At 42.2% G+C, this 22,402-nt stretch overlaps 4 protein-coding genes across 6 annotated transcripts in view; 3 read left to right on the forward strand and 1 right to left on the reverse strand.

Annotated features, from left to right (window-relative positions):
• ARSK (arylsulfatase family member K) overlaps positions 1-3,359 on the forward strand; it is a 38,122-nt gene extending 34,763 nt beyond the window's left edge. For 2 of the 3 annotated variants that reach the window (XM_081232934.1, XM_081232933.1), the window contains exons 7-8: positions 395-619; positions 3,052-3,359. In XM_081232934.1, the coding sequence (XP_081089060.1) occupies positions 395-619; positions 3,052-3,341 (515 nt within the window). In that variant the 3' untranslated portion in view covers positions 3,342-3,359. The other variant, XM_081232935.1, reaches the window with a different exon arrangement.
• SKIC3 (SKI3 subunit of superkiller complex) overlaps positions 1-15,599 on the reverse strand; it is a 140,912-nt gene extending 125,313 nt beyond the window's left edge. Inside the window, exon 1 of the mRNA XM_081230448.1 lies at positions 15,578-15,599. The gene's annotated coding sequence lies outside the window, so the exon portion shown is untranslated. The remainder of the gene's footprint in view (positions 1-15,577) is intronic.
• Positions 12,906-14,201, forward strand: GPR150 (G protein-coupled receptor 150; the record flags this gene model as incomplete). Its single annotated transcript, XM_081232697.1, has 1 exon — positions 12,906-14,201. The coding sequence occupies one exon, from the start codon at positions 12,906-12,908 to the stop codon at positions 14,199-14,201; it is 1,296 nt and encodes a 431-aa protein (XP_081088823.1).
• Positions 15,600-20,945: 5,346 nt separating the features above from the next.
• LOC308615944 (uncharacterized protein) overlaps positions 20,946-22,402 on the forward strand; it is a 325,426-nt gene continuing 323,969 nt past the window's right edge. Inside the window, exon 1 of the mRNA XM_081231850.1 lies at positions 20,946-21,361. The gene's annotated coding sequence lies outside the window, so the exon portion shown is untranslated. The remainder of the gene's footprint in view (positions 21,362-22,402) is intronic.

Consider the following 22,402-nt stretch of genomic DNA (forward strand, 5'->3'; position numbering starts at 1 on the left):
ATATCCTGTGAGACCAATATGAAAAACACCTGTGATCATTCCATCATTTGGAAATAAAGTACTTATGATATTAACTAATGCTTGTTGAGGGTTTCCTATGTGTCAGACACTGTTCTCAGAATTTTACATAAATTTTCATATTTAAACCTAAAATAAACCTATGAAATAGAGGCATTATTATTATTCGCCTTTTACAGATGATGAAACTGAGGTTCAGAATGGTTAATAACATGGTCAAGGTCACAAGCCTAGTGGAGTAATAAGCATTTGGATCTAGGAAGTCTGTTTACAAAAATCCATATACAGCCTCTAGTCTCTGCGACCTTTAATGATGTCATTTATGAATGTTCAACTAATGAAAGAATGAGTTATTTTAAAATACTGTGTTATTTAGATATTGCTGGAATTCCTCTGCCTCAGAACCTGAGTGGATACTCTCTGCTGCCATTATCATCAGAAATGTTTAAGAATGAACAAAAATTCAAAAACCTACATCCGCCCTGGATTCTGAGTGAATTCCATGGATGCAATGTAAACGCTTCTGCCTACATGCTTCGAACTAACCAATGGAAGTATATAGCCTACTCTGATGGTGCTTCAGTATTGCCTCAACTCTTTGGTAATTTGTTGATATATTTTTTAAGTATAGATTATGTGTACTGAGCTGACCTACACAGCATTTGCTCAAGGGAGCCAGTAATCATCTAAATAAATATCTGCAGTTTCTCATGCTAGGCCAGTTTACAAAAGGTTGCCCTTGTGAGGAGCAGCTTCTTTTCAAATCAGCATCTGAATTCCAAAGCAAGTGCCCTAAGGCTTTTGATCTGGGTCTCAAGTTTGCCACCATTGTTTTCTCTGATCAAGGTGTCTTCTAATAGGCATGGTTATCTTTCCCAATCAGTAGTCAACACCCTCTTATTGTACCTTGGATTCAGTTGTTCTGGAAAATTAACTGCTCTCTTATGGAGCCTGACATTCTACATTTATTATTTAATGTTCACTCCATCCCTACAAGATGTTACTAGCATCTTTATTTTATAGAGAAGACTAGAGTTCAGAGACTAGCGTTCAGATACCTGCGCAAGGTCACAGCTCAGAAGTGGCAGAACTGGGATTTCAACCCATGTTTGACTCCAAAATCCATGCTCCTTCCACCCTACAAAAGCCTGCTAGATTCACTACTCTGAATTTGTTTTTGAGCAGTATTATTAGATTTATGGTTTTACTTATCCTCTGCCCTCCTTTTGCACATAAAATATGTGCTAAAGCTATTTTTAATATTCCTTTCTCCGTAAGTTTTTTTCCCAGTTACAAATGTCAAAATTATTAACTCAAAATAATTCTTTAGATGCCAAACTGATTGACCACCCCCCTTAACTCTAAAAGGAGGAGATTCTTGGCTTCAAAACAAGTCCTTAAGTTTTCATTCTGTTGAGTAATGGGCATCTCTTGTTCATTCATTGGTTACGTTCTGCAAAAAGGAGGTGTGACTGTCAAAGAATCAGTGGGGGAGCCTGCTTTTCCTGTATTCTCTGGGGTTTATTCACTGACTTCCCTTTCCCAAAGAGGTGCCATCTGAAATCACCTAGCAAAACCATAAATGTCTTCAGGATCTTCTGGCTAATGCACTCAAATAGGCCTGTAGGGGTTTTTCCCTCAATGTGAATTGTTCATTTACTGTCTTAAGTAACTTGTCCTAAGATCTTTGATTTGCCATTTTTCCAATTAGACTGGCATCCTAGTTATATCCTCTGTCTTCCTACATTGTAGATAAAAGGGGTGTTTATGTTGTCTGAAATATTTATCATTTTCTTGATGATAGTGATTGAGAGTTTTTATTTCCATGGCTATTTGCTCAAATAGACACAATCAATGAATGTAATTTTCAAAAAATTCAAGCATAGGATGCTAACGTATATTTTAAAAAAACAAAAACAAAAACAACTAGGAGTAAGTGAAGTTGCAAGAACTTGACTTCACTATGTAAAAAATTCTTACAGCTGGAACATCTGGGGCTGTTGAAATGGGACAATATAAGCACTACTATATATATATATATATATATATATATATATACATATATATATATATATATACATACCTTTTTTGCATGTCAAAGTAAGGAAGGCATCACAAATAGGAAGAATTGTGGCTAAGCCATCTAAGAATAGATAAGAAAAAAAAAGGGATAGCAGGATGATGGTAAGAAGGAAGATAATTTGGACATACATTTAGAGAGGTATTTAACTTTTGGTATATTATTTTTCCACTTACACTGTCCTTTAGCTTACTATACTAAGAAGAACTGAGAATAAAAATAAATTTTAGTATGTTATTCATCACAGAGTAATGACATTCTAAAAGATGGTTTTTAAGCAGATAATTGTAACAGAACAGGACCCTATGGGGCCTTCCTGGGACAGGCCTTCCCCCATAACCTCTGCTTTAGCTCCTCTCTGAAGTACTTAAGTAACAGTATTTGATGCACATTTCCTGGGTTGTTTTACAGATGTGAAAACCCCCCACCAAATGGAAGATGTTATAACTACTTGATGACCATGAGCACATAGCCCCAGGCCTCCTGGAGCCTAAGGACTGATCAAGTTAACCCCTGTGATACCACCCTGTTCCCTCATCAGCCAATCAGAGAATTGTGCATGATCCGATCACGTACCCTGCGAGGCCCCTCCCTCAACCTGGCTTTTAAAAATGCTTTGCCGAAACTCTTCAGGGAGCTCAGGGGCTTTTAGGGCATGAGCCACCCAGTAAACCTTTCTCTGCTCCAAACTGTGACATTTCAGTGTGTTTAGCCCCACTGTGCATCAGGCACATGCACTTGCGTCCTAGGAAGGCCCCATAGGGTCCTGCTTGGTTACAACTCCCCCCTTTCCTTTGATACTCCTCAATCTTGAGGAGAAAATGTTTTGAACAAGAGAAGGACTAAAGATTCAGATAAGGAGGTTAATCATAAACTTGACAGAGGTGCCCACAGGGTCCTGGTCGGTTACATAACTATTCTGAGAGGTATTCAATTTTCTTTTTTTCTTTCAGATCTTTCCTCAGATCCAGATGAACTAACAAATATTGCTACAAAATTGCCAGAAGTTACTTCTTCTTTGGATCAGAAGCTTCGTTCCATTGTAAACTACCCTAAGGTTTCTGCTTCTGTCCACCGATACAATAAAGAGCAGTTTATCAAGTGGAAACAAAGTATAGGGCAAAACTATTCAAATGTCATAGCAAATCTTAGGTGGCATGAGGACTGGCTGAAAGAACCAAGGAAGTATGAAAATGCCATTGATCAGTGGCTTAAAATCCACTCTGATCCAGAAAATATTTGAACAAAAATAAGAAAATAATGCTCTAGAGCTATATAGAAATATGTTAAAAGATCATGATTAATTATGCATTTTAAACATTCGTTTTAATAATTATTTTCAGTTAAAGAATGTACTCTTCTAAAATAAAATATCAATCATTATAGAATTACATATTTTCAAACTCATTACTATCAAGACCTTATTCTTATAAACTTCTGACAACTTAACCAAAGTATTAAAAGGGTAGAATCAAATACTATAATATAAAGTTGTGTTCCTCTGAATATTATGGAATATAAAATATTTTAACAATTTTTATTACTTATGACCCATAAAATAGTTATTTTTGAGTATCTGATGGTGTCTGATGAGTTATTTTTATTTGATGGGATATAGATCATTTGGATGTATTTGATGGGAGTATTTGGAGTATTTAATGGTACACAGACCATGGATATGGCGGACATTATTATTTTTTAAAATAGGTAATACATGCAGAAGGTACAAGCTTCAAAAAGGTACTAAACGGTTAACAGTGAGCATGAAGTCTCTCTCCTTTCCCAGTCCCCCAGCTACCCAGTACCCCTTCCTGGTGGCAACTACTGTAACCACCTATGTATCCTTTGAGAGACAGATAGGCTTCTACAAACTTTATATTCTTCCCCAGCACCCGCCCCTGACACACACACACAAATGGTAGCATACTATAAAAAATGTTCTACAGCTTGCTCTCTTTTTTTCCATTTAACAAAGACACCGAGGACTTCCCTGGTGGCCCAGTGGTTAAGACTCCATGCTTCCACTGTGGCGGGCATGGATCCCTGGTCCAGGAACTAAGATCCCCACGTGCCGTGCGGCACAGCCAAATAAATAAATAAATAAATAAATAATTTTAAAAATGAAAAATAAAAAAACACCTAGAAGTGAAATTATTGGGGCAAGACTATATCTAGCAAAATTACTCTAGATACCACCAAATTACCCCTAAAGAAGTTATACCAATTTATACTCTTACCAGCAATGCATGGCTCACATGTGCTGCCAACTGCGTAGATAAAAAATAACTTTATTATTGTTTTTCTTCTTTTTCTTACTATGAGTAAGGTAGATCATATTTTCATATATTTAATAGCCACTGGAATTTCCTTTACATGACCTTTCTTATTTCTGTTCTTTGCCTATTTTGCTGTTGGTTGTTTTTTTATTACAGGCATACTTTAGATATTAGCTCTCTGTTAGAGAAGCTACAAATATTTTTTTCCTTTTCATAATTTGTCTTTTGACTTTGCCCTGGTGTTTGTTGACATGAAGAAATTGGTATTTTCATGCAAATTTATGAATCTTTGCTTTTGTGGCTTGGGGATTTTGTGTCATATTTAGAATGGCCTTCCCCACTTATCTTCTTTTAGAGTTTTATTTTTTACCCTTAGATCTTTGACCCATGGGAATTTATTACATATTAGAGATCTAACTTTCATTTGTTTTTTTAAGATGGCCACCCCAACTGACCTTTTATTGAGTAAGCTAATATTTGTCCCATTAGTTAGAAAATGCCACTTTATAACATCTTTTATTGAACAAATTATCTTTTCCTCTATTGATCTGAAACACCGTTTTTATTATATACAAGTCACATTGACATTTGGATCCTTTCAAAACATTTTTTACTTTGCAGTGGACCATTCTATTTTGTTTATTAATAGGGTAGGCAATATCTGGTGATACTGTTTGCTTTGCAACAGTTTTCTTTTTCGGAACTGTCGTTGGCTATTCTTGCTAACTTATTTTTCCCATACAAATTTAGAATAAGTTTGTGTAGTTCCAAAAATGAAAAATCTTGTTAGTCTTTTTATGATATATTAAATTTATAGCCTAATTTAGGGCAAATTGAATTCTTTCTGATATTCGGTTATTCTAAAGAATATAGTACACTTTTCCCTTTCTTCAAGCCTTCTTTATATTGCTCAGTAGCATTCTAAGTTTTCTTCATATAGATCAGTTTCTTCTTAGAGATTTTTGGAAAGTAGGGACCTTTAAAAAAATACCACCTAGGGCCCATCCCACACCAGTGGAATTAGAAGTCTAGGGATGGCACCTGGGCAGTTTTGTTCTTATTGCTGTTTTGTTTGTTAAGCCCTCCAGCAAATGATCCTAATGTGCAGCCAGAGGTGAGTTTATTCCTAGGTGTTTTATCATTTGTTGGTGTTGTGCTATTTTAAGTAGATGTTACTTCCATTATATCTTCTAATTGGTTATTTGTATATACAAATTTTATTTCTATATATTTACTTTGTACCAATAATACAATTTTTTTGGTACTAATAGTTTTCCAGTTGGTATCTTATATTTCTCTGGTAAAAAGTTTATCTGCAAATAATAACTTTACCCAATTTCCTTTTAACCTAACTTCCTTTTTCAAACTGTCTTGGAAGTTTTCTTCATTAGACAGCTCATCACCTTTACTTTCTTTAGTGTTCTTCAGTGAATTGGTATGAGCTTATCTTCGTAGTTATGTATGAATTTCTGAGAAATAATTTTCACTTCAGATATATTCTGAGGTAAAACCCTTAAGAGAAAGATCTCAATATTTAAACTATTGAGGTTAAAATTAAAATATACAAATCTACCTCTCATCTCCTAATTAAACCTAAGGAATAAAAAATAGCTAATGTGTGATGTATATGCTAAACACAGGCAAAAATAAAGCAATAATAATAGAAATGTGGTTTTGAAAACATAAGCATGTGAAGATAAATATAATCCACCTCATTCTATTCAACTCTTTAAGATGCATTCATTGTTAGAATTTACCAAGCATCTGCAATGTTTTAAGCATATTCAATATAGGATCATAATTAGGTAAAATTGAGGTTTTAGGACAATATCTAATTCAAAATGGTATCTAACAACCATGAAAACAGAAAAAGAAGAAAAACTTGGAAAACAAGACAAATTATCTAATGCCAGAATCTGAGAGGAACTGACACTAATTATAAACTGGATTGAGGACAATCTTTGGGCTTCATCTTTCCCAACCTCCACCATTACCACCCTGTTCCAAACTACCATAATCTGTTGTATGGAATTTTGCAATAGCTTCCTAGGAGGTCTCCCTGAGTCTGCCCTTGGCTTTCCTCAGTCTCTTCTCAACACAGCAGCCAGAGTGATCAGATCACATCACTGGATACTCAAACCCTCCACTGGTTTCTCACCTTACTCTGTGAAAGCCTGTCGAATGAAAAAAAAAAAAGCACAACCTAAAAGTTGAGAATTGTGTTTTATTCCACAAACTTGCTGAGGACTTGAGCCCAGCAGGCAGCCTCCCGGATAACTCTGAGGGAGGGGCAGCTCTGAAGAGGTAAGGGAGGATCCAGGATATATAGTTTTTGCAACAAAAACCAGGCAGTCGGAATATCAAAAGATTACTGTATTAAAGAAAACCAGACATCTCAAGTTAATGAATTTAGCGCTTTTCTATGTATGGGAAGATGCAAGAGTCTGGGCTCAATGACATCATTCCTTTGATAGGCACCTGAACTATCTAGGGCCAGCATCCTATTTTCTAGATCCTGAATCTCTTCAGAGTGCACAGTCAGGGGTGGCTGCAGTGACTGATGGCTTGATCCTTTGTTTGTTGATATGGCAGGTGACATTCTTGGTCATAAGCCCAAATCATTACAGTGGCCTTCAGGGCTCTAAATGATCCGGTGGCATATTGTACATCTCCCGCACTCTACTTGGTTCACTCTGCTCCAGCCACACTGGCCTCCCTATCCTTTTCCAGGCACACTAGGCAAGCACCACCTCAAGACCTTTGTGCTTATCAACTCTTGGCCTGGAAAGCAGTTCTTCCCTCAGATTTCCACATGGCTCTCTTTGTTATCTCCTTCCGGTCATTGCTCAAATGGTACCTAATCACAAGGGCTTCCCTGCTTTATTTTTCTGCATATAAATCATTACCGTCCAACTTAGTGAGTGTATGTTTTACACACTTAATTTGTTGATACTGTCTCCCACCCCTCCTACCCACTAGGATGGAAGCTCCATACAGGAGTGGCCTTTTGTCCTTTTTGTTTCCTAAAGTATCCCAAGGGCCTGACACATAGTAGAAGCTCAGTAAATATTTGTTGAATTAATATGTGAGGAATTTGAGTTTCTCAGATATCACACTGTATTGGAAAACCAACACATTTGCCCATGGCAGGGCAGGGGGTGAAAGGGAGTAGCCTTCTTATAAAACAGAGCCTTCTAGAAACAGTGAATTCTAGAAAATCCTGCACAGGAGAATTGATAAAGGGACTCTATCCCTCTGTTTTTCTTTTTCTATGAAAAAGCCAGATACTAAATATTTTAGGCTTTGTGAGCCATATGGTCTCTTTCACAACTGCTCAATCCTGCTGTAGTAGCAAGAAAGCAGCAACAGACACTATGTGAACAAATGAGCGGCTATTTTCCAACGAAGCTTTGTTTACAAAAACACAGGATTTGACCTGGGGGCCATAGACTGCTAACTGCTAGTCTAGAGCAATGGTTCAAAACTTGCTGCAAATTGGAATCACCTGAGGATGTTTAAAAACTATTATGCCTAGCTCCCACCTGCAAGCATTGAGATGTTTTTTTTAAAACTCCCCAGGTGATTCTAATGTGCAGCAAAATGTGGGAACCATGGGTCTGGAACCTTGTTATTCAAACTATGGTCCTTGGACCAGAAGCATCCACATCAACTGGAAGCTTTATATGTTTTTATTTGTCTTTGCAGAAAGAAAAAAAAAGTGGATTCTGTATTCTTTCTACTGTTTGTGGTTTTCCATTTCATAAAACCCAGGAGATCCTAGTAAAAACTATTATAATTGATGAAATTTGTTAAATGGCTGCATATACATAAATCAATACCTATCTGTAAGAATAATCACTAATTAAAAAAAGAAATTAGGAAATATATTCCACTCACAGTATGACATTCTATAAAAATAGCTTAAAGTTTAACAAGAAGCACAAATCTAGATAAAAAAATTATAAAATTCTATTAAGTTTACAAACAAGATATAAACATGGAATGACAGCATGTTCTGGGATAGGAGGCTCTAATATTAAAATACCACTTCTCCAGAACTAATGCATACATTTCATGCAATCCTGATCTTAGTCCCAGTAAGGGTTGTTTTTTTTTTAATTGGACTAAATGATCTGAAAGTTTTCCAAAAAAATTGAATGTCTGAAATAACTAATAAAATTATGGAAAATGAATATTGAGGTGGGACAATCCTTACTGGCTATTAAAGCATATTGTAAATCGCTGAATCAAACTAGAACTTGGTGATGAGGGGCCATGAGCAAAAAAGAGAGATCTCAACACAAATTAGGTGAAAGAAGCTCAATGTGGAAAACAAAAGATCTAGATCCCTTCTATACTGGTCAGATATTCTGGGTATGTGTGTGTGATGTTTACAATTATGTATATTAAACTCGCAGATAAGATTTTTAGCCCCCTTACTTCTCTTAAAGTTACAAAGCAGAATCTGAAATTCTTGGGTCAAAAAATTAAAGGTATAGGCTATTTTTTAAATAATGAAAATGAGAAAACTTAGAAGAACATATGACACAAACAAAGCAATACTCAGCCTTAAGCTTTTTATTATTAAGGGGAATGAAAAATAAATGAACTGTTCAAGAAGTTAGAAAACAAAATAATCATAAATGTTGTAATATTGATGGTAAAGGATTGGTATCCTCAGTGTCTTGAGAGCTCTGCTTCCACATACGATAGGGAATATTGCTCCCACAGTAAAAGAAATCAAAAGGAAAAGAAAAAAGCTAGATAATCTACAAAATTAAAACTGTTTTGAGCCTCTCACAGGACAGGTGAACTGAATTGAAAAGAGTGGCAAGCCCTTCTGAGGACAGCTGAGACACCCAAACTGTCCCACCTTTGGCAGTACATGGGAAGAAAGACTAGAAGCCAAAAGAGGAGGTAAGAAAACAACTGATATTTTGACAAATTCATAAAAGCCAAATGTGTGTGAAAATAGCAGCAGAAACTAGGAGCCGCACACACAAGGGAGACCACCTCCAGTAATGAGCTTTTTCTCATGGACCTTAACCAGCACTCATGAGAAAGATGGGGAGCAGGGCAGGGGACCTGACAGAGCCTCTACAGTGGGACAGATGAACAGATGGGGAGGCGCTGCCTCTGGAGGAGAAGCATAAAACCCAGAACCTTCTCTCTTACAAAGCGAAAACTCATCTGCCACTGGGGCAGGAGCAGAAAACCCTCTCACCCCCAGTCCTCAGCAGAAGGTCAGCTATCACTGGAAGGGGTAGATTATAGCAAAAGCTCTCTGCTGCTGAGGAGAGGCAGAACCCCAGTCATGCTCACAATCCTGCCCTGAGAGAAAGCAGAGATCTCTTGCAACAGCGGTACAGACAAGAAACTTGCTCTTCTGCAAGTTACAAGGCTGAGTTCAGCTGCCATAGGGGAACGTGACAAGTGTGGATAAAGTCCCACCCTTAAGGCTCAGGCCCCCAGGGCCTACATAAGACTGAAGCTGGAGTAAGTGAGTTTCTTTAAAAAAAAAAAAATCAGCCTGCCCCCACCATGAACAACAGCACACTACTTCTGGGAGAAAGGTAAGAAGCATGGAGAAAGAAACCTCCCACTGCACTCCCCATGGCCAGGTGTGCCGAAAGGTAGGGGTGGAGCAGGAACACTGAGAAAAACCCTCCAGTGTTCCAAGCCTCTCACTAAAGCAAGACAGCCGCAGTATGCAGGAGTCTGAAGTCTGTAGTAGAATAATGATAACTATACCAACATCAGAACCCAAACCTAGCTCAACTACTGCCTACATTTAGTCAACCCCTCCACCCTACTAGCCTGACAGATGAAGAAGCATGCCCACTTTCAGGAGTAAATACTATTTACATCACTCACTGTTTTTCACTTACATATGTCTGGCATTTGGTCAAACTTGCATGGCAAAGAAAGCAAGAAAAGACCCATTTTGAAGAAAGAAGGCAGTAAACAGAACCAGACTGAGAGATGGCCCAGAAGTTGAAACCATGAGAAAGTGACTTGAAAATACTGTGATTAATCTATTGAAGGATCTAGGGGGAAATGTGGTGAACATGCATGAACAGAGTGAGAACTTCAGCAGAGAGATGGAAACTATTTTTTTAAAAAGGAATAAAACTGATTCACTAGAAACAACATGCTATCGTGGATGAAGAAGTCCTTCAAATGGCTTATCAGCAGACTAGACACACAAAAAATTAGTGAACTTGAGAGAAAAAGAATTAGTGAACTTGAATATAGGCCAAGCAAAATTTTTCAAGATAAAATACTGAATTTCAAAGGGTAACAACTTCCTCTGAGGAGAGATAGGATAGGGAAAAAAAGAAGGAAAAAAAGAAAAACTGAAAGGTAGAGAAAAAAAGAGCAGAACATCCAAGAACTGTGGGACAACATGAAAAGGTATAATACATGTGCAATTGAAGTAACAGAAGAATAGAGGCAAAATGTCAGAAGAAATATCTGAAAAGACAATTGCTGAGAATTTTCCAAAATTAATGAAAGACAACAAATCACCAACCTAAACGTTTAGAGAAGCCCAAGCAGAATACAAAGAAAAACACGCATAGGGACTTCCCAGGTGGCACAGTGGTTAAGAATCCGCCTGCCAATGCAGGGGACACGGGTTCAAGCCCTGGTCTGGGAAGATCCCACATGCTGCGGAGCAACTAAGCCCCTGCGCCACAACTACTGAAGCCCGCGTGCCTAGAGCCAGTGCTCCGCAACAAGAGAAGCCACTGCAGCGAGAAGCCCGCGATGAAGAGTAGCCCCCGCTTGCCGCAACTAGAAAAAGCCCGCGTGCAGCAACGAAGACCCAACACAGCCAAAAATAATAAATAAGATAAATTTTTTAAAAAATTAAAAAGAAAATTAAACCAGGAGTTTGATTTCCCAAGGCTATCACTCTACCTCTTAAATGTTCCACCAAGAATGGCTATTCCTACGTCTCCCCAGAGCTTCCTTGAGCTCTTCTGGATGATACTGACACAGGTATAACAGGCATTTTTTTCTTAGGTTGATGGATTTATAATCAAGGTAGAAACATTTGCTCAAAATTATCTGAAATGCATCACATACCCATTAATTCATCAACTCAAAACATATTTACTGATACCTACCATGGGTCAGGCCCAGTGACAGGCACTGGGAATATAATAAAAATGACAAAGTTCTCTGGCCAAAGGGCAACAGCTTGGGAAATGAGATTCCCACTCCACCTGGCAGGACTGTCCGCTGCACCCACCAAACCCATGCACCCTTCTATCCCGCACATCTAAAGTGCCAAATATTTCCTCAGCCTGGGAATGTGAACCCCAGCAGACGCCCAGACCAGGAAGCATAGGCTGTACTTTCGCCATAATTAATGTGGAGGGTGCATAAAAAACCAAATTGATGCTTCCAACAGGAAAACTAAAAGTTGTTTGTGAGGAGGTAGGGCTAAAATAAAAGAGAGAGCATTTAATCTAAACCATTTCCTGTGAGTTGGATTTCTTTTTTAAAACTTGGCCGCCTTATCATCTTCTTAGTCACCTTTTCTCCAGGCTTATTGGAGGCGTAGTCCCTCCTAGCAACCTCCCATCTGCTAGAAAACAGAATCAAGAGAATGAAGAGCCGCGATGATACATCTGTCACTGAGTGAAAATATTAGGAGAAAAGCAATAAATGTACTATCCATTTGCATAAAACCTATTAATGCCCTCTTCAGACTAATGAAATGAATTTTACATCCCGGAGAGCAGCTGTGATCTGCTGTTTCTGGTAATGAGGAGTATTTGAAACAATCTGCAAACCACTGCTGCTCCTAATTGCCAAGCAACACCTTTGACTTTAGTTCTCTCCGAGTAAAATACTCTCGTTGGCCAGAGAAAGATTTATCTGTTGGGCTCCTCTTTGCTCAAAACGCTGTTAGGTTTCTTGGGTTCCTGTTCTTCTCAAGCTAGTGCAGAACCATGGCATTTCAAATCTTTCTCTTCTGTATTTTAATCAAAACTAGTGCCTTTTTTTTCTTTTTTTTTTCCTAATGTCAATCTGAAACCATTTTGAGGGGTATAGTCTCAGTCAGGACTTTCCTCTCTAGTGTGCTGGTCCCGGGTTAACGATGGCCAGGCAAAGCGACCTTCTGTCTGGCTGTGCTATATGTAAACACCCAACGGGAGAGGTTTCTAGAGCCCAGCGGTTCGCGGCTCCCGCGAGGGCAGCACGGGGGCTGCGGCAGAGACTGGAAGGGGATCTACCCGGATTGGGAGGGGAGACGCGGAGAGGAAGGTGGAGAAGAGGAATCATGTGTGTTCCTCGAGCGTACACACCCCCCATCTGAGTGACAAATGACGAGGACAACCTATAAAAACAACTAAGCGCAAAGCTACCTGCATCCATCTCCCTCTCCGTGCGTGTGCGTTTTCAACTAACTTTGGGAACTCGTTAAGACCCGGCATCGCGCCCAGCGGAGCCTCGCCTCCACCTTGGTTTCCCGCGCCCTGCCTGCCCTGTTCGGTACCTCCTCTTCCTCCAGGTTAAGGATGGAGGATCCCTTCAGCCCCTCAACTCCGGCGCCGGCGCCCAACCTCTCCGTACCCATCTCGCTGGGCTGGGGTCTCAACCTGACTTCCGGACAGGGAGCCCCAGTCCCGGGGCCGCCGCCGCCGCCGTCCGGGCCGCCCAGCCGCCGCGTCCGCCTGGTTTTCCTGGGGGTCATCCTGGTGGTGACGGTGGCCGGCAACGCTACGGTGCTGTGCCGCCTGTGCGGGGGCGGCGGGCCCTGGGCAGGTCCCAAGCGTCGCAAGATGGACTTCCTGCTGGTGCAGCTGGCCTTGGCCGACCTGTATGCGTGCGGGGGCACCGCACTGTCGCAGCTGGTCTGGGAGCTGCTGGGCGAGCCGCGCCGGGCCGCGGGCGACCTGGAGTGCCGCTTCGTGCATCTGCTACGGGCATCCGGCCACAGCGCGTCGGCCCACCTCGTGGCGCTCATTGCCCTCGAACGCCAGCGCGCCGTGCGCCGTCCACAGGGCTCGCCGCTGCCCGCGCGCGCCCTCGCCGCCCTGAGCTGGCTGCTGGCGCTGCTGCTGGCGCTGCCCCCGGCCTTCGTGGTGCGCGGGGGCGCCCCCTCGCAGCCGCCCGCCGCGCCCCCGGCCGCCCGCGCCTGGCCCGGGGAGCGTCGCTGCCGCGACATCTTCGCGCCGCTACCGCGCTGGCACTTGATGGTCTACGCGCTCTATGAGGCCGTCGCGGGCTTCGTGGCGCCGGTCGCGGTCATGGGCATCGCTGGCAGCCGCCTGCTCTGCGCCTGGCGGCAGCGCCCGCCGCAAGCCCCATCGGCCGCGGCGCCCAGGTCGGCCAGTCCCGGCCAAGCCCCCGCGCCCAACGCGCTGCCCCGCGCCAAGGTCCAGAGCCTGAAGATGAGCCTGGTGCTGACGCTGCTGTTCGTGGGGTGCGAGCTGCCCTACTTCGCTGCCCGGCTGGCGGCCACGTGGTCGTCTGGGTCGATGGGAGACTGGGAGGCCGAGGACCTAGCGGTGGCGCTGCGCCTCCTGGGGGTGGCCAACAGCGCTCTCAATCCCTTCGTCTACCTGTTCTTCCAGGCGGGGGACTGTCAGCTCCGGCGGCGCTGGCAGAGGCGCCTCGGTGCAGTGTGCTGCCCGCGGGAAGGAGTCGCGGAGGACGACGAGGGCGCCCGGGGCCACCAGGCGCTCCACCGCCACCGCTGGCCCCACCCACATTATCACCACGCTCGGCGGGAAAAGCCGGAGGAGGGTTACTTGCGCCCACCCCCGCCGCGTCCCCGGTCACTGCCCTGCTCCTGCGAAAGCGTCTTCTAGGTGTTCGATGGCCAGAGACAGGTCATCTGTCGCTGCGGCACCGCCTCCACGGAACACGAGGCCGGCCGGGCTCTATCTAGATCACAACCGTCAGGACGGTCTCCAAGAGCGTTACACTGAAGCTGTCCCAATCCTCCACTCCCCTATTACATTTCTTTCTAATGTTTACATTTTTCTACACTCTTCCAGGTTCTTTTCTCCTTTTCAGTTCTCACATTTCCCCATCTGGAGACAGAGAGTGAGCCATTTGTTTGTAAAAGCAAAGTTACAGAGTTATTTTTGTAGTTCTTTTTCACTCCCATAGTGTTCTGGATAAGACCATTTGCTTTAGTTAAATTGCCAAGCTTTCATTATTTGCTGTGTTATCATCTGTTTTTACTTATTTGGGGTCGTGTTTAACTGTAGCTTGGGGACCAGAGAATGTGCCTCTCTTTCCGGGAGGAATATCCTCACATCGCCCTCCCTGAGGAGCCTGGAAATTGTACCAGTGATACCGTCAGAAATGTAATCTTGCTGTCACTTCAGAGCCACAGAGTATTTGTAAAATAAAAACATTTCCCACAGAGCAGTTAGGACTTTTTTTTAACACGGTAATGTGTTTTCTCAGAAGAAAATCAGTGTGGCCTTTATTTCTGGTCTAGCTTCCACTTCAGGAGAAGCTGGGATTTTAGGAGGGAGACATAAAAGCTTCCCTTCCAACCTTTCAAATATGCCCCATTTCTGTAGGAAATTGTTCCTGTGCCCAGAGCAGCCTCTACAGCTGTGATGCTTTGCACAGGTGGAGCCTCTGAGCACAGAATCGCCAGCAGACTAGAGAAGGGAAGCACCTGAGTGGTGCACAGGGTTGAGTCTCACTGTCCCAGGTGGAGCCTTAGGGATATTCACAGCTAGGAAGAAAGCTGCAACCTCCCAACGCTGCATGGATATATAAAACTCTCTTTTTTACAAACAAAGGCAATGCCTATTGGTGTGGATTGCTGAGAACAAGGTCAAGGAGCAGATTTAGTCAGTGACCTCCTCCTCCTAACTGTCCTCGGTTCTAGAGAGAAGTGGCAGCGCTTATGAACAAATATCCATATCGTTACCAATGTTTCATCTAAGAATCTGCAAGCTTTCCATTACAGTGTTTCCTGTTCATGCACAAACGCAGGACTAAGATCCAGAAAGGAAAAATGACTGGTAAAGTTCACTTGTGAAGCCAATGCTCTCTGAGGACTTTCTTGTTTTGTTCATTGATGAATCCCAAACTCTTAAACAATGTTTGATACACAGTAGGCACACAACACACATTTGTTGATTAATTCATCATATGAATCAGGCATAGATAGAATGGAAAAAAGATTTACAAAAAGAAATCTTCATTAAACTTGGCTTACCTTCCTCCAAAATCTTGTCCAAAAATGTTACATAGTTAGAGGTTTTCCTTCCTCTCTTTCATCCTCCCTACCCTGCTGAGGAAGGTATGGCATGCAATATACCAAGAATAAGCCACCTAAAGAGAAAAGAACACAATTGTCTTCATGAACCTAAATCTGGGTTATAGCATTATTTTTTATTCATTAATAAACATTTATTACTCGCTTATTTTGTGCCAAGCAATGTGCTAGGCATTGGAGATGCTAAAAGGAATAAGACATTCTCCCTCAAAGACCTTATAATCATATGTAGGAGACAATCTGACAAATACAGCACAAAAACAGTCAGATATGCTTTAATAGGGGTTCCAGTCTGGGTGTCAGGACACTGAAGAAGAACACCTAACAACTTTGGGAGTCTGGGGGATGGTGGGGGTGACCCATCAGATAGGGGAAGGTATTCTATGCAGTTGGGACTAGCATTTGTAAAGCATAAGTGAGAGAGAACATAGCATGGTCAAGGAATGGCAATAGTTGAAATATCTAGCATTAGGGTGCCTGTGGGGTCTGATCTGATGGGATATGTGGCCACAGAGATCCAGCCCAGACCCAGTGAAGAAAAGTCTGTTTGCCACACCAAGAAAGCCAAAAATAGCCTTTGAAAGATTTAACCAGAGTTGCAATATGATCAGATTTGAATTCTGCAAAGTCATTCCAATGATGGTGTGAAGGATCAACTAATTGGAAGGGGGGAATACCTAGAGGCAGGGATCAAGGAAGAAGCTCAGAGACCTCAAAATATGACCTATAACGTTTTATCACTTAGAATGCTCTCAACAAGGTAATTTAAGCCAATTGAGTCAGATTTTCTGTTTTCTGCAGTTGAGAACACACTAACAGAAAAACAGATACAGCTGGCTTAAATTTATTATCTCACATAACAAGAAGTCCAGTGGTAGGTCTTCTCCAGGATTGGTTAATTGAGTAGCTTCATAACTTCATAACCAAGGACCCAAATCCTTTTCATCTTTCTATTCTGCCATCCTGAGCTGGTGGGCTTGACATTAAAGTCAGTTTCCCTTGAGGTCACAAAATGGCTGCTGCAGTTCCAGGCATCACATTCAAACATGACAATGTGCAGAAGGAGATTCTCTCTTCTTTTCACTCTTTATAAGAATGAAGAAACATTTCTTGGATGTCCTGGATAGACTTTCCCACACGGTTCATTGGCCAGTCCATATCTAGACATAGCATTGCAAGGGAAACAGGGCCACCATGACTGACTTGGACCTGGAACTGAAGATATGAGTTGCATAGAGAAGGGGTGAAAAATGAGACTCTCATTCTTTCTTTTAGGAAAGAAAGAAGGGGAAATGCTTGTTGGGAGGCCAGACTAAACTTTTACACAATTGCAAAATTGTTACAAAGATTGATTTTTTAAATCTATTAAAGATTTACAGCTGATTGCCATCTAGAAATTATGAGAAGTTTCCATCTGGGTCAAAAATACAGAATTCCAATTCAAGTAGTTAATTTAAAATACAATTAAACTACATTTCCCTAGATTTTGTGGAAGATTTGGTTAAGCCCACTTCATACTAAAATGCTTCTCTTCTATAACTAAGAAACTTTCTCTAATTTTAACTATATCTGAAACTTGAAGGTAGATCTAGGTGACTTCGTTCCCATCCCTGGTGGCATTTCTAGGTTAAGAAACTTAAAGCACCACCTCAGAATCATGACCACTGATCCTAGGAATCTACATTGCTATAGACAACTCATAATTTCAGCTCTGTCCCAATCAAGGAAGCCCCCAAAGGTTATTCTAAATTTAGACTCTTCCTAGAGTAGGCCATAAGACTCAAACTGCACAGCAAAGGGAAATGAGTGGGTGACCCTGAACTTGATCTCTTTTCTAGGTATCACCCAAACAGGAAATGACTAGAGGACCATCAAGACCACATATTTGGAGTTTGGGAGGAAGCAAATAACATCCCCTCACCCACTGTACATTCTCCTTGGAGTTAGATTTTAACTAAGCTGCTGCATCAGGTCTGGACTTCAGGACTCCAGAGAGCACTATTTACATAGACAACAATGCAACTGTCACCACCAGAACTTAAAAGACTAAATTCAAATAATTCTGTATTTTTTAAAAAGAACTAGCCACACAGTAACATACAGCTAAAATAAGTAAACATGACTTATTACATAATTTGAAGGAGAAGGTATGTAGAAAACAGCTAGGAGTGTAACTAAAACCACAACTAGCTATAAATCATTTACTAAAAATAGAATAGTCTAGCTCATTTGTGGAAGAGGAGATAGATTTAAAATATTTTTTTCTAAGCCACTTCCTAGGAAACACGAAAGGAAGTAGAAAATTTGAGCAGTTTCTCTCCCATTCCTAAAATGTTCTGACTCGATCAAAGGGAAAACATTAATAAAATACTAATACAAATGAATAGTCTAATTAAATTAAACATGTTTTGCTGAGTTGAGAGGCAGTGTAATATAATGAAAAGAGCAGAGTCTATGGAGCCTAAAGACTTGGACTTGTTTCATCTCTACAACTTAGTGGCTGTGTGACTTTAAGCTGTTTGCTGAACCTTTTTGTTTGTTTGTTTTTGTTTTTTGTTTTTTGTGGTATGCGGGCCTCTCACTGTTGTGGCCTCTCCTGCTGTGGGGCACAGGTTCCGGACGCGCAGGCCCAGCGGCCATGGCTCACGGGCCTAGCCACTCCACAGCATGTGGGATCTTCCCGGACCGGGGCATGAACCCGTGTCCCCTGCATCGGCAGGCGGACTCTCAGCCACTGCGCCACCAGGGAAGCCCTGCTGAATCTTTTTGAGTCTTGGTTTTCTCATCAATAAAATGAGGTTTCTACTACCTTGCTTCATAGGATTCATGTATGTAAAATACTTGATTGCTGGGGAGGCGGGTCCTGTCAGCTTGTCTCTTCAGATTCACCCTAGTATTCAATATATGATAGCTATTTTTATTCTCTAACACTGGCCTATGAGGAATAAAATCCAGCTGAGTAATATTACATGAAACGAAGGAAGGGATATTGGAGAATCTATGAAAGATTAATGCACTCAATGGTGCTACATAGTAATAAGGAAGTTAGGCCTTACAGAAGGTAGAATGCTCACAATAATTGTCAACTACCTTCCTTGAATCCACTTTCTCTTTTCTAGCAGTTCTCAGGTTCTTATTGCTGCCAAAATCTTGGCTCTCTGTGCACCAATGTCAAATAGAAATATGGAGATGGAGCTTGGAGGAAAGAGAAGGAGTAGCTTTATTTCTTTGCCAGGCAAAGAGGGAACACAGCAGGCTAGCAGCTCAAGGACCATGCCCACCCCGGAGAGGGTAGTGAGGTGTTTTATAGTGTTCAAGGAGCAGGGCATGATCAGCTCATGGACAATTCTCAGATTGGTTGGCATAAAGGTGAAATTTTAAGCATCATCAACATTCTCGTTTCAACCAGTCTAGGGTCCACATTCTTGTGGTCAGCGGTTTTCATCTGGAGGGGATCTCTTGCCTGTAAAAACAACTTAGGAATGTGTGTCAGGCCTTTATCTATATCTTTCAGGGAACTGGGAGTTTGGTGATTCTGCAATGTGAAAGAATTATAGTCTAAATTGTTACTAGCTCCCCAACCAGCTATTCTTTGTTTCTACATCTTCACATTTCCCAGTCATTAACTCTTTTTTTTAAATTAAAAAAAGATTATTTATTTATTTATTTATTTTGGTTGTGTTGGGCCTTCATTGCTGCGTGCGGGCTTTCTCTAGTTGTGGCGAGTGGGGGCTACTCTTCGTTGCAGTGCATGGGCTTCTCATTGCAGTGGCTTCTCTTGTTGCAGAGCACGGGCTCTAGGCACACAGGCTTCAGTAGTTGTGGCACTTGGGCTCAGTAGTTGTGGTTCCTGGGCTCTAGAGTGTAGGCTCAGTAGTTGTGGCACACGGGCTTAGCTGTACCATGGCATGTGGGATCTCCGTGGACCAGGGCTCGAACCCGTGTCCCCTGCATGGGCAGGCAACAATTAACTCTTTTTTTTTTTTTTTTTTTTTTTGCGGTACGCGGGCCTCTCACTGTTGTGGCCTCTCCCGTTGCGGGGCACAGGCTCCGGATGCGCAGGCTCAGCGGCCATGGCTCACGGGCCCAGCCGCTCCGCGGCATATGGGATCCTCCCAGACCGGGGCACGAACCCGTATCCCCTGCATCGGCAGGCGGACTCTCAATCACTGCGCCACCAGGGAGGCCCAACAATTAACTCTTGAGTCAACATTTCACTCCAAAAGAGGGGACAGGGGCTTGTACAGGGTTTAATTATTAGCTTATCTATGTCTCTTATGAACAGTCAAACGCTTAGAGGGAAGCTGATCCTTCTCCCATTCTAAGACTGGGCCTTAATTAGTCTAAGCACATGAGAGTAATTCCACACCCCTACCACCATGTCCCACTCAGAAATGGTCATGTGATCCAGTTAAAACCAATGAGATTGGGGGTAGGGTTATTGGGGCATCTAGGAAGGAAGTCCTTAACTCTTCTGAGAGAGCCATGGGAGCCAGCATGCTCTCTCCATCTCTCTCCCACCGAAGGTAAATGAGGGAGCATGTAGTGCTGCTGGCTGCTGGCAGCCCACCTCTCACCATGAGGGGCACCAGCCACAAGATGAAGCCAACACTGGATACCGCACACTGGAGAGATGAAAAGGACTAAGATCCTTAATGACCTCACTGGGCTGTAACGTTAAACACCACTGAGGCCGACCTACTGGATGTCCTGTTAAATAAGCTGATATATTTTCTTACTGCTTAAGGCAGTTAAACTGGATTTTCTGTTATTTATAGCAGCAAACAGCCTCTAATTGAAGAAGTTTGGCAAGAAAAAGTGTCTCATTTTAGCTTACTGCATGTTCTTTATCAAAAAAATAGGAACATTCAGCCAGTAGGTATTGAGGGACTGTATTGGGCTTAGTGGGGCAGATGGAAGAAAATCAAAGATGTAACTCTTCTTTTTTAAAAAAATTTATACTCTATGAAAAACTATAATTTTTGTGGTAAAGACTTTGTTGAGAAATCTCAACCTGTAATTATTACTGTTATTTGACATTATTTGCAAATTCTTACCATTGGTAATATTATTGACTTATTAATTCATTCATTTCAATATTTATTTATTAAAGATTTATCATGTGCAAAGTACTATGTCACTTATCATAGTCATATATTACATTTAAAGTTTAGGTTTTGGGGTGGGAACTTAGGCTAACCATTACTGTATTTTCTATGGCCAGATCTGGAAGTAACAACCCTAAAATGTGCTGGGATAGACTACTATATAATGGCCCCCAGTGAATCACTCTTCTTGATATCCATCCCTTGTGTAATCTTTTCCCACAGAGTCTGGGTTTGGCCATGTGACTTGCTTTGGCAATGAACATCAGCAGATCTTTCACAAGCAGGGTTTTTTGGTTTTGGGGGGTTTTTTTTGGCTGCATTGGGTCTTCGTTGCTGCACACAGGCTTTCTCTAGTTGTGGTGAGCAGGGGCTACTCTCCGTTGCGGTGCGCGGGCTTCTCATTGCAGTGGCTTCTCTTGTTGTGGAGCATAAGCCCTAGAGCGCTCAGACTTCAGTATCAGTAGTTTGTGGTTCATGGGCTCTCAAGCACAGGCTCAGTAGTTGTGGCACCCAGGCTTAGTTGCTCCGCAGCATGTGGGATCTTCCTGGGCCAGGGATCAAACCCATTTCCCCTGCATTGGCAGGTGGATTCTTTTTTTTTTTTTTTTTGCTGTGCGTGGGCCTCTCACTGTTGTGGCCTCTCCCGTTGAGGAGCACAGGCTCCGGACGCGCAGGCTCAGCGGCCATGGCTCACGGGCCCAGCCGCTCCACGGCATGTGGGATCCTCCCGGGCCGGGGCACGAACCCTCATCCCCTGCATCAGCAGGCGGACCCTCAACCACTGCGCCACCAGGGAAGCCCCTGGCAGGTGGATTCTTAAACACTGTGCCACCAGGGAAGTCCCTCACAAGCAGGGTCTTGATAAGCATTTATGCATGGGGACTGCCCTCTCAGAAAAGCTGCCCTGAGATGACCATGCCATGAAAAAGCCAAGCAGAGGCCCAGCTACTCAGCCATTCTATCTGGGCGCAGTTCCCAGATGACCCTCCAGCTAAATGCACCCACATGAGTGAGCCCAGGGGAAACCAAAGGAAGAACTACCATGCTAACCCACAGACTTGTGAGGAATAACAAACCATAGCCATTAAGCGTTAGGGTGGTTTGTTTTGCAGCAACAGATAACTAAATCATGGGTGGAGTAGTGAAGTGGTGTTGGAAGCATTAAAAATGGGAGTCAAAAGACACAGATATCAGAAACCTGGGTTCTAGTCTCCAACCACATGTCAAATTGGGAGATTTAACTGCTTACCATGTAATATGATGAGGCCTCATGCTAACTTGAAATGAGAGAACCCCAAGCTCAGGGGATAGAATTAGAGCCCCAACTCTAATCCCATTTCCACAAGGTGAAATCTCCTTCTATGGCCAAACCCTGGCAGTTCTGGGTATCGTTTTATTAAGCAAGGTACTATTGTCTGCCTTACAAAATACCCATAAGATAAATAATGGGAACCATAACAATAATAACAGCTAAGATTTATTAAATAATTTCTATGAAGTTTGGCTCTTTACAAGCATTAATTCATTTAATCCTCATAATGACTAAAAGGAATATATCATAATCACCTTCAGTTTATAGATAAGGAAATTGGATCTACGGATAACTTGCCCAGGATCAAACAGCTAGTAAGTGACAGAGCTGTGAGGTTTTTTGTTT

The sequence above is a fragment of the Mesoplodon bidens genome, assembly GCF_964165515.1.
Source record: "Mesoplodon bidens genome assembly, chromosome: 4".
Lineage (NCBI taxonomy): Eukaryota > Metazoa > Chordata > Mammalia > Artiodactyla > Ziphiidae > Mesoplodon > Mesoplodon bidens.